The sequence below is a fragment of the Lepisma saccharinum genome, chromosome 24 (assembly GCF_977018435.1).
Source record: "Lepisma saccharinum chromosome 24, izLepSacc3.1, whole genome shotgun sequence".
Taxonomy (NCBI): Eukaryota; Metazoa; Arthropoda; class Insecta; order Zygentoma; family Lepismatidae; genus Lepisma; species Lepisma saccharinum.
The window spans coordinates 38,385,423-38,398,436 of record NC_139252.1 but is presented as its reverse complement, the minus strand read 5'-3'; the positions used below and the strand labels follow the sequence as shown (position 1 = coordinate 38,398,436).

Genomic DNA, 13,014 nt, shown 5'->3' with positions numbered 1-13,014 from the left:
ATCTGAGAGATGAATGAGAAATAACTACATCACCCCATTCAATCTAGAGGTTCTTGGTTCGATCCCAAACGCAGCATGGGAGTTACGTTACGGTACCTACAGCTTGAAGTAGGATCCGTAGCAGTTAAGCATTGTTATCATATTGTTGTGGGCTGAGAACTGCATTAGTAATGAAAAGAGAACAACAATCTGAACCACTGTTTAACTACTGCTGGGAGCTTTATCCGTAATATTGATATTTCCTATGTACAAGTAAATATCTGCTAAAGAGTGAGTGTGTAGGTATTTTCTAGAAACATATTTCGGATGAGGTCCTCGTGAACTAGCCAAATTTATTACTCGTGATAAAAGTATAAATAAGGCCAATTTTTGGAACTCTAAGATGAACAAATATATATTTCATGGAACATAATACATGTAATCATTGGTGTCTCCCTCTAGAATAGATAAAAGTTTATAATATATTTATTTCAATTTTATTTCTATATCTTTCCAATTTCTGTTTTTATTTTCTTCTATGTTTTGACTAGTTTATGGCTTCTTTCTCAGTCTCTTCTTACTTGCTTTCTTTCTTCTTGCTTATTTATTTTTATATTTAATTTTCTTATTCTCTCTTTTTGCTGACCTTCGTGGTGTAATTGTTAGCACAGCGCGCTTCGATGACAGGGATCCTGGGTTCGAATTCCGGCCTAGGTATGGCCGTTCTTTATGGGCGTTTCTTCATCAATTTCATCATATCATCACTCTTCATCTTCGGAAGTAGTCAAAAGTGGCAGGAAAGCGAAGTAAAATAAGCCAAGTCAATAAAAATCAATCAATTATTCTTTTTCTCTCTGTCTATTCCTTTTCTCTCTCTCAATTCTCTTCTTCTCTCTCTCTTTCTGTTTGTTTCTCGGTTCTTTCATTTCCCATAAAATCAACCAATTGTTCTCTCTCTCTCTCTCTCTCTCTCTCTCTATCTCAATTCTGTTCTCTCTCTCAATTCTCTTTCTCTCAATTCTCGTCTCTCTCTCTCTCTCTCTCAATTCTCTTCTCTCTCTTTCTCTCAATTCTCTTCTCTCTCTCTCTCAATTCTCTTCTCTCTCTTTCTCTCAATTCTCTTCTCTCTCTCTCTCAATTCTCTTCTCTCTCTCTCTCTCTCTCAATTCTCTTCTATCTCTCTATCTCTCAATTCTCTTATCTCTCTCTCTCAATTCTCTTCTCTCTCTCTCTCTCTCTCTCCCTCTCAATTCTCTTATCTCCCTCAATTCTCTTCTCTCTCTCTCTCTCTCTCTCTCAATTCTCTTCTCTCTCTCTCTCTCTCTCTCTCAATTCTCTTCTCTCTCTCTCTCTCTCTCTCTCAATTCTCTTCTCTCTCTCTCTCTCAATTCACTTCTCTCTCCCTCTCAATTATCTTCTCTCTCTTTCTCTTTGTTTCTCGCTTCTTTTATATCCCATCTTTTGCTTATTTCTATTTCCGTCGCTTCTTTCGCATCACTTCTTTCAGTCTCTATTATATCGTTCTTCTGATGAGAATTGAATATGACACCAATATTATTTCTAGCTCCCATCAGGAAATTCTAGATAATAGTTAAATCTTTTTCGGATCAATTTATTAAACATCAATGCGCCAAAGATTAATTTTATGTCGGTAGGCTACAAAATATATTAATTCATACCAAAAACAGTTTCATCTTTGGGATCATGATAAATCATAATATCGGTTCCATCGTGTGGATTGGGCGAGGAAACAATTCCGAAGTTTTAAAAGACCAGTACATATTTTTTTTTAATTTCAAGTAGTGCTAGCGTATTGCAAGATACAAGAGCATAACGCTTACCTCAGATGTGTTGGGAATAGATCGACAATTATGGTGAACATGACACTCCAGGAAACGGCGTTTAAAGACTCAAATGCACAGGTCAGGATCACATTCTGAATGGCTGTCCTCACGAAATAGCAGCCGATGACGCAAGAGCCACCAACGAGCAAACCTCCAACTGGAAATGAATTTTGGAGACATTACAATTGTTAGGCTTTGATATCACTCTGATGTTTCCTCACCAACCAACTAATCCAGTTTAACATTGTTCGTAAGTGGACGTGGTAGCATGCAAATATAAAAAATCAAGATATTGTTCATATACAGGGTGATTATAAAGTTTCTATACATTTTAGTGATATCGTGACAAAATAGATTTTTTGGCATGTTATGTCAAGCAATGCTAACAGTAGAAGAAAGAACAGCAGTTGTTTGTGCTTGTCTGCGTGTAATGACGTGTGAACAGGTGCGAACGGACTTCACCCGGAAATTCAGAATGAAACAGGCCTCACAAGAATCCGGTCAACAAATTCATGCGATCTGGAAGTGTTGTGGATGAGGAACATCCTGGTAGGCCAGCCATGACACCAAAAATTGTGCGAAGTGTACAAGACGCGATCACACGTAGCTCCACCGCATCGACGAGGAGATTCAGTATCCAAAATCCCATCGGCTACCAACTGTGGCTCATAGCACGCTGGATTGGGGAACACCAAGCTCCTTAATGTACACCAACAGAATGAGGTACCACCACATTTTGCCATCATCGTTCGTGATCACGTGAACGAAGTTTTCACCGGTAGATGGATTGGTCGTGCCTCGCCATCCTCCCCCTCGACCTGACTCCCTTAGACTTTTTCATTTGAGGGTTTATCAAGTCTAAGGTGTGGGAGGTGAACATCTACAGCATAGTTCAGTTGAAACAACGTATTACGGCCGCAGGTGCTGAGATTACGCTAGCTATTTTGGAGAAGGTGTTTCTAGATTTGAGGGGTGCTCACATTGAGTTATACTGATTTTGTGTTCTACTGTGATATATGTTTCAGTACATATTGCATTATGTGCAATATATCCTGTTCATGCAGAAATGTAGAGTGAATTTATAATCACCCTGTATTGCAAGCCGAAGATATTGGAATTTAATGTCTGTGGAATTGAAATTAAAGTAAATTTCCAACACAGGCAAAGAAATTGTGTCGAATACAGGGGAAACCTTTATTGCATCACATGAAGTTTCTATCGTACACAAAGGAAAATTGTGTATTTTAGAAATTAATATAGACCACGAAAGGAAACTTCTATCGTACACGAAACTTATATTGCATTTCCTTGACTCATAAAAGAAACTTTTCTCTCGTTGACAAAGGTAGCAACTATGGTAAACAAAGGAAGTTGTTTTTACTCAAAGCAATATTCTATTGTATTCAAAGAAACTTCTCTCATATTCAAGGTAGAGCATACACAAAGGAAACTTATTTTGTACCCAAAGTGCATTTACTTCTTTTCTAAACTTCTATTGTGCACAAAGTGAATGTGTATCATTCACAAAGGACACTTCCATTGTACAGAAAGGAAAGTTATCTTGTTCCAAGAAACTTCTATTGTACTCCAAGAAAATTTGTTTAATTCACAAAGGAAATTTCCATTGTACAGGAAGGAAAGTTATCTTGTTCAAGGAAACTTCTATTGTAGTCCAAGCAAATGTATTTCGTTCACAAAAGAAATTTCCATTGTACAGGAAGGAAAGTTATTTTGTTCAAGGAAACTTCTATTGTAGTCCAAGAAAATGTGTTGCGTTCACAAAGGAAACTTTCATTGTACAGGAAGGAAAGTTGTCTTGTTCAAACAAACTTCTATTGTAGTCCAAGAAAATGTGTTGCGTTCACGAAGGAAACTTTCATTGTACAGGAAGGAAAGTTGTTTTGTTCAAGGAAACTTCTGTAGTCCAAGAAAATGTGTTTCCTTCACAAAAGAAATTTTCATTGTACAGGAAGGAAAGTTATCTTGTTCAAACAAACTTCTATTGTAGTCCAAGAAAAGATGTTTCATTCACAAAGGAAACTTCCATTGTATAGAATGGAAAGTTATCTTGTTCAAGGAAAATTCTATTGTAGTCCAAGAAAATGTGTTTCGTTTACAAAGGAAAGTTCTATTGTATAGGGTGAAAAGTTGTCTTGTTCAAGCAAACTTCTATTGTAGTCCAAGAAAATGTGTTGCGTTCACAAAGGAAACTTTCATTGTACAGGAAGGAAAGTTATCTTGTTCAAACAAACTTCTATTGTAGTCCAAGAAAATGTGTTTCATTCACAAAGGAAACTTCCATTGTATAGAATGGAAAGTTATCTTGTTCAAGGAAACTTCTATTGTAGTCCAAGAAAATGTGTTTCGTTTACAAAGGAAAGTTCTATTGTATAGGATGAAAAGTTGTCTTGTTCAAGCAAACTTCTATTGTAGTCCAAGAAAATGTGTTTCCTTCAGAAAAGAAACTTTCATTGTACAGGAAGGAAAGTTATCTTGTTCAAACAAACTTCTATTGTAGTCGAAGAAAATTTGTTTCATTCATGAAGGAAACTTCTATTGTAGGCAAATGAAATTTGTTTAATTTATAAAAGAAACTTCTACCACATAAACATTACACAAATAAATTTTTTTCGTGCATAAAGAGAATTTCCACCACAGATAAAGAAAATTGGTGCGTATTTTACCAAGGCAGACTTTCTTCCCGAGTCTCCTGATGAACGTCCCCGTGAGAAGGGCCATTACGAAGCACGTGCCTCCTACGAACAGAGCGTTGAGGAACACTTGTTGCTCTATGACGTCACTGCACTCTGCCTCGTGTTCTGTGTCTGTTTTCAGCTGAGCCACCTCGCACACTGTCGCCGTCTTGTTCGGATACATTTTGTAGAATTCTTCGAATCTGTTGAACAGTTCCGGAAACCATAACCCGAATCCAAAATATCTGAAAAGAATTAACGTTATTGGAATTAATGAATCATAATTTAAGGAAGGTAGTTGTCCCCTTCCCTGTCGGCGCAAGATTCCACATATGCACCTTCATCAAATATAGTCGACGCGCCAGCTACGTTGACGACAGACCGCGCCCACCAGCTGCAACAATCGCATTCAACGCACAGTGTTGCCACACATCTACTCTACGCCACCTTGTCCCTCCGCGCACAAGCACCTTCCCACGGTCTCCGCATTGAAGTTGCATAGTACGGCAACAGCGTATCCGCAGTCATGTGACTGAGACTCCACGTGGAGTAGATGAGCAGAATGACAGCTGCGCCCATTGGCTGAAGGTTGAGTGTGATTGGACGAAAACAACTCGCCCGCTACTTATCCCCACCAACGTTCTTGGCGGCGGCTTTCTTCAGTTCTTCGACGTTAACGAAGTAAACGTGTGGTCTATACACTTTGTTACTAAATTATTATTATTATTATTACAGTATAGAGTAATTAGTAAAAAGGTGCATTACACCGTGCCATGAAGGCACATAGTGGGTAAGGGCGTGGGACCCCATACCAGATCTCAGCCATAGTGGAGGTGATGTGATCAGCACCACCCTCTGGCCGTCTTTACCTCCAGGTACTCATTGATTTGAGGCTAGGTAGGTTCCACAGGCGCTCTTCCCCTCTCGGGTTAGTCCCAGGAATCGAATCTGGGACTTCCGCGTGGCAGTCAGACGTCCTAACGCCCCTTATAATAATACTAATAAGGCGACCTCCTTTGACGAGTGGCCAGCAGAGCGGGCTACGACGCCAGAGGTCAAGGTTCGAATCCCGGCTTGGGCATGGTTATTTATCTATCGTTCTAGAATACTTCATTAGATTTTAATGGGTAAAGAGATCCCAATAATATCGATTGGAAATTATGCACAAATAACTACAACAGTAAAAAATTTATGCAAGAAAAGAAATTTAATGAAAATTATAATTAATACTTACCCGAACTGCAAAGCAAATAGAGTGAAAAAGATGACCAGGGACTTCCAGACAAGGGGAGGAAGGAACAAAGATATTGTTTGACTAGCTATATGTTTCAAAGTATGCAATATTCCTGGGTTCTTCGGCGCTTCTTCAATGCTTGAAGTAATTTCATTCTCCGCAGTTAGGGCTTTTATCTGCAAATACAAATGAATTATCGATATCAAAGTCATTAAAAAGTAAACTTGGTTTTTGAGTAAATTTCGCTGTAATGAGTAATTGAGATTGCAACTACTCATTTACTTTTCATAACTGAATTTACATCGTAAAATTCTTTGTTGCCTGCTACAGTTTCAAGAAAAATCTTGAAGAAACAATATAAAATTTAAAATTTGATTTCCACATTTGAATCCTCTTCTCTACAACCGATTAAAAATATCAATTTAGGATAAGAATAACGTTTCCCTATTGGAAAGTTATAAATATTTGAATCGTTCAGTTCTAACAACTGAGAAGTTCACATTGACTGTTTAAGAACAATAAAAATTGTACATACATTGGTATTTTCAAAGGAATTTATTGTCTCTTTCAGCTTTGGTTTTAAGCCCACTTTATGCACGGACAGGATAATCTGGACTGGACCTATATTTTAAGTGGGATCCGAACCACTATGTGCCTCCATCTCGTATCAAACTCGGAACACCTTGATTGCAGAACACAACATGGAGAATGAGATGGAGAAAGGTAGAAGAAAGAGGTAAGATACAAGGAGATTTAACGAAATAGGTAAAAAACGAAAAGACGAAATATAGAAAGGAGACGAGACGAGAAAGAGAAAGAAACAGAAAAATGAATATTGAAGGGAGAAGGGGCAAGGAAGATAAAGAGATTGGAGAATGAAATATGGAAAGGAGAAGGAAGTAGAAAGACAAGAGAGAGTGAGAGAGATTAGGGCAATGAAATATAGGAAAAAAAGAAGCGACTATATAGACAGAGGGTTGATATAAAAAGATGAAGGGAAGAAGAGACAGAGAGAGAGATAAAGTTGAAAAGGGAATATAGAAAGAAGAAGGGACGAGACAGAGAGATAGAGAAGGGGAGAGAGAGACAAAATATAGAAAGGAGACGAGACGGAAAAAGAGGAAGAAAGAGAAAAATGAATTTTGAAGGGAGAAAGGGCAAGGAAGAGAAAGAGATTGGCAAACGAAATATAGAAAGAGAAGGAAGTAGAAAGAGAGAGAGAGAGAGAGAATAGGGTAATGAAATATAGGAAAAAAAAAGCGACGATATAGAGAGAGGGTTGATATAAAAAGATGAAGGGAGGAAGAGACAGAGAGAGATATATAAAGTTGAAAAGGGAATGTAGAAAGAAGAAGGGACGAGAGAGAGAGAGAGAGTTGAAATATGAACAAATATATGAACTTTGTCGAGAAGTTGGACTTCTTGTAAATTACCGGATATGTGTCCTCAGGTTTGCCCGTGTTCACTGCATACATTCGCCTAAATATTGGCAGCGCTTCATCAAGGCGACCCTCTGACATGAGATACCGCGGCGTTTCTGGGAACATGGAAAGTGCGGCAGCGGTCAAAAGTCCTGGAGCGGCACACACAGCCACAAAAATTCGCCACGAGTTATACGTGAAACTCTCGGATCTGTAGGCCCAGTCTCGAGGAATAATAAGCCAGGCAACACCTGAAAACATAACGCAAAAATAAATAATGCGTACAGTTCCGTAAGCTTTGTCAATTTTTGTTCGTTTTACGTACCTCATCAATTTTTATTTCACCAGTTTTATTCACTCTGTAATAGCGGGGAGGTCTTTCCTGCAGATATCGAAACGTCCTTCCACGCAGTACATCCTGGACTATATTTTGCAGACTATCGAGGCTCTGGCGTCTTGACTCACAGCCACTTATAATACTCTGTTGCGATTGTGTTGTGTCGTCCGCATATGTCCTTGTGCTTTGTGATTGTTCATTCATCCATCCACCTTTTCACCATCATTCATCCTCATCTTGGCAATTAGCCAAAAGTGTAGGGGAGTGGTTATCACAGCGCGATACGATACCAGGAGTCGCGGGTTCGAATCCCGGTGTGTCCATGAATGTTCTTTGGATACTTACTGAAATGATCAATTGTTTTCGTTTGGTCTAGCAAACAACTGCTGAAAATAAACACTTTTGAAAAACTCAATATGCTGACGAAGGCAGAAATTTATTTTATTATAAAACATAAACTAAACGTAACGTTTCAACCTTTTAGCAAGGTCTTCTTCAGACTCTGTACCAAGTACAAATGAAACAAGGTACAAAACAGGAAGATATATATATACACATAAAAATCACTCTCCTCCAGACACAAGATTATTAGAAAGTTTTTTCTGGAACATTCCGGCAGGTGACCTCTCCTTGTCAACTTTACTTTCACCTGACAAGCGATTTAGCTAAACATTTACTATCATCTGTAAAGTATGTGCATAAGGAGTGCTTAGGTGCTTAGGAAAGCGGGCATTAAAACTTACAGGAAGGGAGGGCGAAGCATCTTAAGAATAGCAAAGAATGCAAACAAGAAAAAGGAAAGCAGAGAAGAGGAAGACGAAGAGGAAGGGATTATCTACGAAGTGAAATGTAAAGAATGTCAGAGTGTGTACATAGGAGAAACGAAAAAGAGGCTGAAAGACAGGTTGAAACAACATAGGGATGATGTAAGACTTCAGAGAGAGAGAGAAATGCGATATTTAAACACACGAGAGAAACAGGACATGACATAGAGTGGGATGAGGCTAAGCAAATAGGAAGGGAGAGGAGAATACTAGTGAGAAAATGGAAGGAAGCCAAGGAAATAGAGAAGAAAGGTGAAGAAGACACAATAATTGGAATGGGGGACTGAAGATAAACAAAGAATAGAAGGTGTTAGAAAGAGTGGAAAGGACAAGAGAGAAAGAGGAGAGAAGAAGGAAGAAGAATGAAGGAAATAGAGCGTGACATAAAGAGTCCAACCACATTCTCTTTCAAGTGAAAGTACAGTTGACAAGGGTAAGCCACCTGCTAGATTGTTCCAGAACTACTATCTAATGGTCTGGAGGGGAGTATTTTTGTGTATATATATCGTCCTTGTTACATTTGTACTTCGTGCATAGTCTGAAGAAGACCTTGCTAGAATGTTGAAACGTTACGTTTAGTTTATGTTTTATAATAAAATAAATTTCTGCCTTGGTCAGCATATTGAGTTTTTCATATCATGGAAACAAGGCTTAATGGTGTTATAATTGGACATTTTTGAATGAAACTGTGCCAATTTTATCAAGAAAATGAAGTCGAGAGGGGAGTCCTGACCCCCTATGAACCCTTACTTCCCTTTGATGCACCCCCTGAAACAGCAAAGAATAGTATAGTTATCTCAGTCAGTACACTGAAACTGCTAACATTGAAAAAGTGTTTAGAAATGCATCTTCAGCAAGTTAAACCCCAGGAAAATATATACAATAAACATGCAGAGCCGGCCCACGTGGCTAAGGAGTACCGGGTTCTAATCTCGACCTGGACATGACTGTTCTTTGCGGGGGTCCCTTCATCAATTTCATCATACCATCACTCATCCTCAGCTTCGCGATTAGCCAAAAGTGTCAAATATGCGAAGCAAAATATACCAAATCAATAAAATATGTAAGATAATAATTCCACAAAATATAAACTGAATCTTACCTGGCAAGAGAACGAGGCCAGACGCCCAGAATAACTCCAAGTAGCAAATCACTCTGGCTCTGTATTTATCAGAATGGTATTCACTTATGTATGGATAAATTATAGCCACCGCTGAATTTATCCTGCGAACAAACGCACACACAGATTGTCAATATTTTAAGCAACGAACAACTTACAGGGTGGTCCAAAAAAATTAACCGAAATATTGACTGCAGCTCAACCAAGATGAGAAGAACTCCGGGCAACTAAAGTGGACAGTTATTTGTTTTCTCCTCTCTCTTCCCCTTCGCTTGTGCTCGGGTGCAACACTCAGTGTCGATACGAACACTTGGCATTGAATAAAGATGGCGTTGATGTGTTGAAGAATCCTGTATATTTTGGCAACGCAAGTGCAGAATTACAGGGTAACAGCTGATTGCAGCGACGAAAGCACCAGAGGGCTTTTCTCGTCTTGGTCAAGCCGTGTGCAGTACTTTCGGTTAATTTTTTGTGACACTCTGTATTTTTGGGGACTGAGTAGCAGTCAATATAATTTCCCCAATTATGTATTGATTCTGTCCAATAATGTAGTGGCTAGCCTAACGCTGCCACTTTGTAATTAAGGCGCCTCTCGTTCGATTCCAAGCATAGGCACATTGCACAGACTATCGGATCCTATTTAAAACCGTATATCCAGTCCCGATTATCCTACCTGAGTATAAAGTGAACATGAACTTTGCCAGTCTTGTTACTTGCCATATAGATAATATACAGGGTGTTCAGCCTAAAAGTATAGGTAAATTAACTAGCCACGGTGTTATTTCAGGCTGAATACCCTGTACTTTGAATTTATTGTTAAAATTAATTTGGCTGCGTCAGCACTGAATCTACACCTTCACTTAATACGGGAATGAACAATAAAACATTGTTGAAGTCTTGACACTCGCACATTTTGTGAAACTTGTCTTCAAACTTTGTTGAAAGATGAGACTGTGTAGTATTATTTAGCACGAGTTTGTGCGTTGCCCTGTACCTTATTCAGTATATACAGTATCTGTAAATAAATTCTGAACTACTGTTTTAATAGATGGAAATAAAAATAGTACAAGAAACTCTCCTCTCATTCCTTGCAGAACATGGACGGGGAGCTGCAAAGTTGAGGAAGGCAACTGCTTTTGAACTGGACAAGACGTAAGCCTGTATTTTTGGTCTACACCTCGTATTCTTACGTGAATCCGTTGAAGAACCGGAGAACAGCGAACAGCCAGAAGCCTTGAGAAAGGCTCGAACCAATCCCAATCGCCGAGTCGAGCAGGAGCGACACCACCAGCGTCTTCTTCCTTCCCTGAGAGTCGGCAATGGTGCCCCAGATGTACGAACCAAAGATGGATCCTGAAAATGTGAAATTATATTTACGCGCCAGTTATGTTTACCCCTTACATTGTCTTAAACCGTGACTATCGAAGGGAATAATAAGAAGTAAGAAAGATTAATTGGCGCCAGAAGAATTTTTTTAAGGGTGGAATCAAAATCGAAAATTGTGTCTTGACCTTATGTTCACATGTCGTTATGAGGGAGTGTGTTTTAGAGGGGGAGAGAAAGAAGAGATACACGAGAGAAGCTTTAGATAGTAGGAGATGTATGAAAGGACAAGAATTAAAGAAAAAAGCACACGAACACCTAGAGAGAGAGAGAGAGAGAGAGAGAGAGAGAGAGAGAGAGAGAGAGAGAGAGAGAAAGAAAGAAATAGAGAGGAAATGGAAATGAAGAAACGACAAAGAGGAGAGTAGGGAGATACAGAAAGAACAAGAAATAAGGAAGAGAGAAAGAAAGAGAGACGAAATGTAAATCAAGAAACGACAAAGAGGAGAAAAGGAAAGTACAGAAACAACAAGAAATAAGGAAAAGAGAGATAGAGAGAAAGAAAGATAGAGATGAAATGTAAATCAAGAAACGACAAAGAGGAGAGTAGGGAGATACAGAAAGAACAAGAAATAAGGAAGAGAGAAAGAAAGAGAGACGAAATATAAATCAAGAAACGACAAAGAGGAGAAAAGGAAAGTACAGAAACAACAAGAAATAAGGAAAAGAGAGAGAGAGAGAAAGAAAGATAGAGATGAAATGTAAATCAAGAAACAACAAGGATGAGAATAGGGAGATACAGAAAGAACAAGAAATAAGGAAGAAAGAAAGAAAGAGATACGAAATGTAAATCAAGAAACGACAAAGAGGAGAAAAGGAAAGTACAGAAAGAACACGAAATAAGGAAAAGAGAGAGAGAAAGAAAAATAGAGATGAAATGTAAATCAAGAAACGACAAAGAGGAGAATAGGGAGATACAGAAAGAACAATAAATAAGGAAAAGTGAGAGAGGTAGAAACTAAGAAATGGAAGAGGGTGAAGGAAATAAAAAGAAAGGAAAGAGAAACAAAAAATCAGATACACAGAGCGAAAGGAAGGTAAATAAGAGAGACAGGAAGGCAAGTAAATAAAGAAATGTGTGTGTGTGTGTGTGTGTGTGTGAGAATAGAAGAGCAAAGGAAGAGTAATAAAAAGTAAAGAAGAGAATTAATGAAGCAAAAAATATAATGGAAGAGAAATAAAGAAGCAAGAGAAGGAGGGAGAAAAGGGAAATGAAAGAAGAGGCTAGAGAGAGAGAGAGAGAGAGAGAAAGTAAATGAATCGAAACAGAAAGAATACATTACCTGCATACCTGCGTGCGTGTGTGTAGAATAAAGAATAAAGCAGAGAATGATACAGAATCTGTAGAGCAACATAGAGAAATAAATCAATCAAGTAGAGAGGACGAATGAAATACCAAGATTGAAAATGGAAGACTGAAAGTTTGAAAGAAGATACAAGAGAATAATAGAACCAGAAAAGAGATGGGGAAAGGAAGAATAGGTAGTCATTTATCCTTAATCCAGGGGAGGGGCAAGGGGCACTCACCTGATTCTTCCTGTGAGGGGCGCATGGAAGCATTTGTTTCACTTCTTTTCTAACGCAATTGAAACTTAACCACTTTTAGTACTGTCGAACTCTGGAGTCGTAGTGTTGCGCTTTAGAAATTGTAGATGGCAGCACTTCTAACATATGATTAAGACCTTTCATTTAATTTACAGAGTGTCCGAAAAGTCACGCAACCCGGTGTTTACGACCGTATAACGGAATAGCGAAACGGAACGAGAAGAAACGCTTTCTGCCAAGAGAATGCCCTGTATATTGGGAAAATTTAGAGAGACAAACATATGTAAGAACATGCATGTTTTAATAACAAATAAGCAAAGTGTTGCCAAAGGCGGAAAAAAAATATTTGCAAATCGTGTATATTGATGCACAGAACTCACTGAGGTAAATTATTGCAACATTTCACAATACCAACGAACAATTTGGATGGCCATCTAATGAATTTGACAGAAAAAGAACTTTGACGAAGTTTCAAAAACATTGCAGAAGGGAATAAATGGGCTGTTCCAAAAATCGATGTTTTCACAATATTACGAGGGACACTGGCAACACTGTTGGTGTCACGTGTCACTATGTCACTAACAGACGTGTTTCACCTCAGGCTATCACACTAAGGCACTTTTAACGACAAAGG

At 38.6% G+C, this 13,014-nt stretch overlaps 1 protein-coding gene across 2 annotated transcripts in view; it reads right to left on the bottom strand.

Annotated features, from left to right (window-relative positions):
• LOC145978456 (synaptic vesicle glycoprotein 2B-like) overlaps positions 1-13,014 on the bottom strand; it is a 70,794-nt gene that overhangs the window by 3,710 nt on the left and 54,070 nt on the right. For both annotated transcript variants that reach the window (XM_083111104.1, XM_083111103.1), the window contains exons 4-9: positions 10,643-10,805; positions 9,435-9,556; positions 7,184-7,422; positions 5,751-5,926; positions 4,508-4,761; positions 1,821-1,980 (exon numbers count right to left, since the gene is read on the bottom strand). In XM_083111104.1, coding sequence (XP_082967230.1) covers positions 1,821-1,980; positions 4,508-4,761; positions 5,751-5,926; positions 7,184-7,422; positions 9,435-9,556; positions 10,643-10,805 — 1,114 coding nt within the window. The remainder of the gene's footprint in view (positions 1-1,820; positions 1,981-4,507; positions 4,762-5,750; positions 5,927-7,183; positions 7,423-9,434; positions 9,557-10,642; positions 10,806-13,014) is intronic.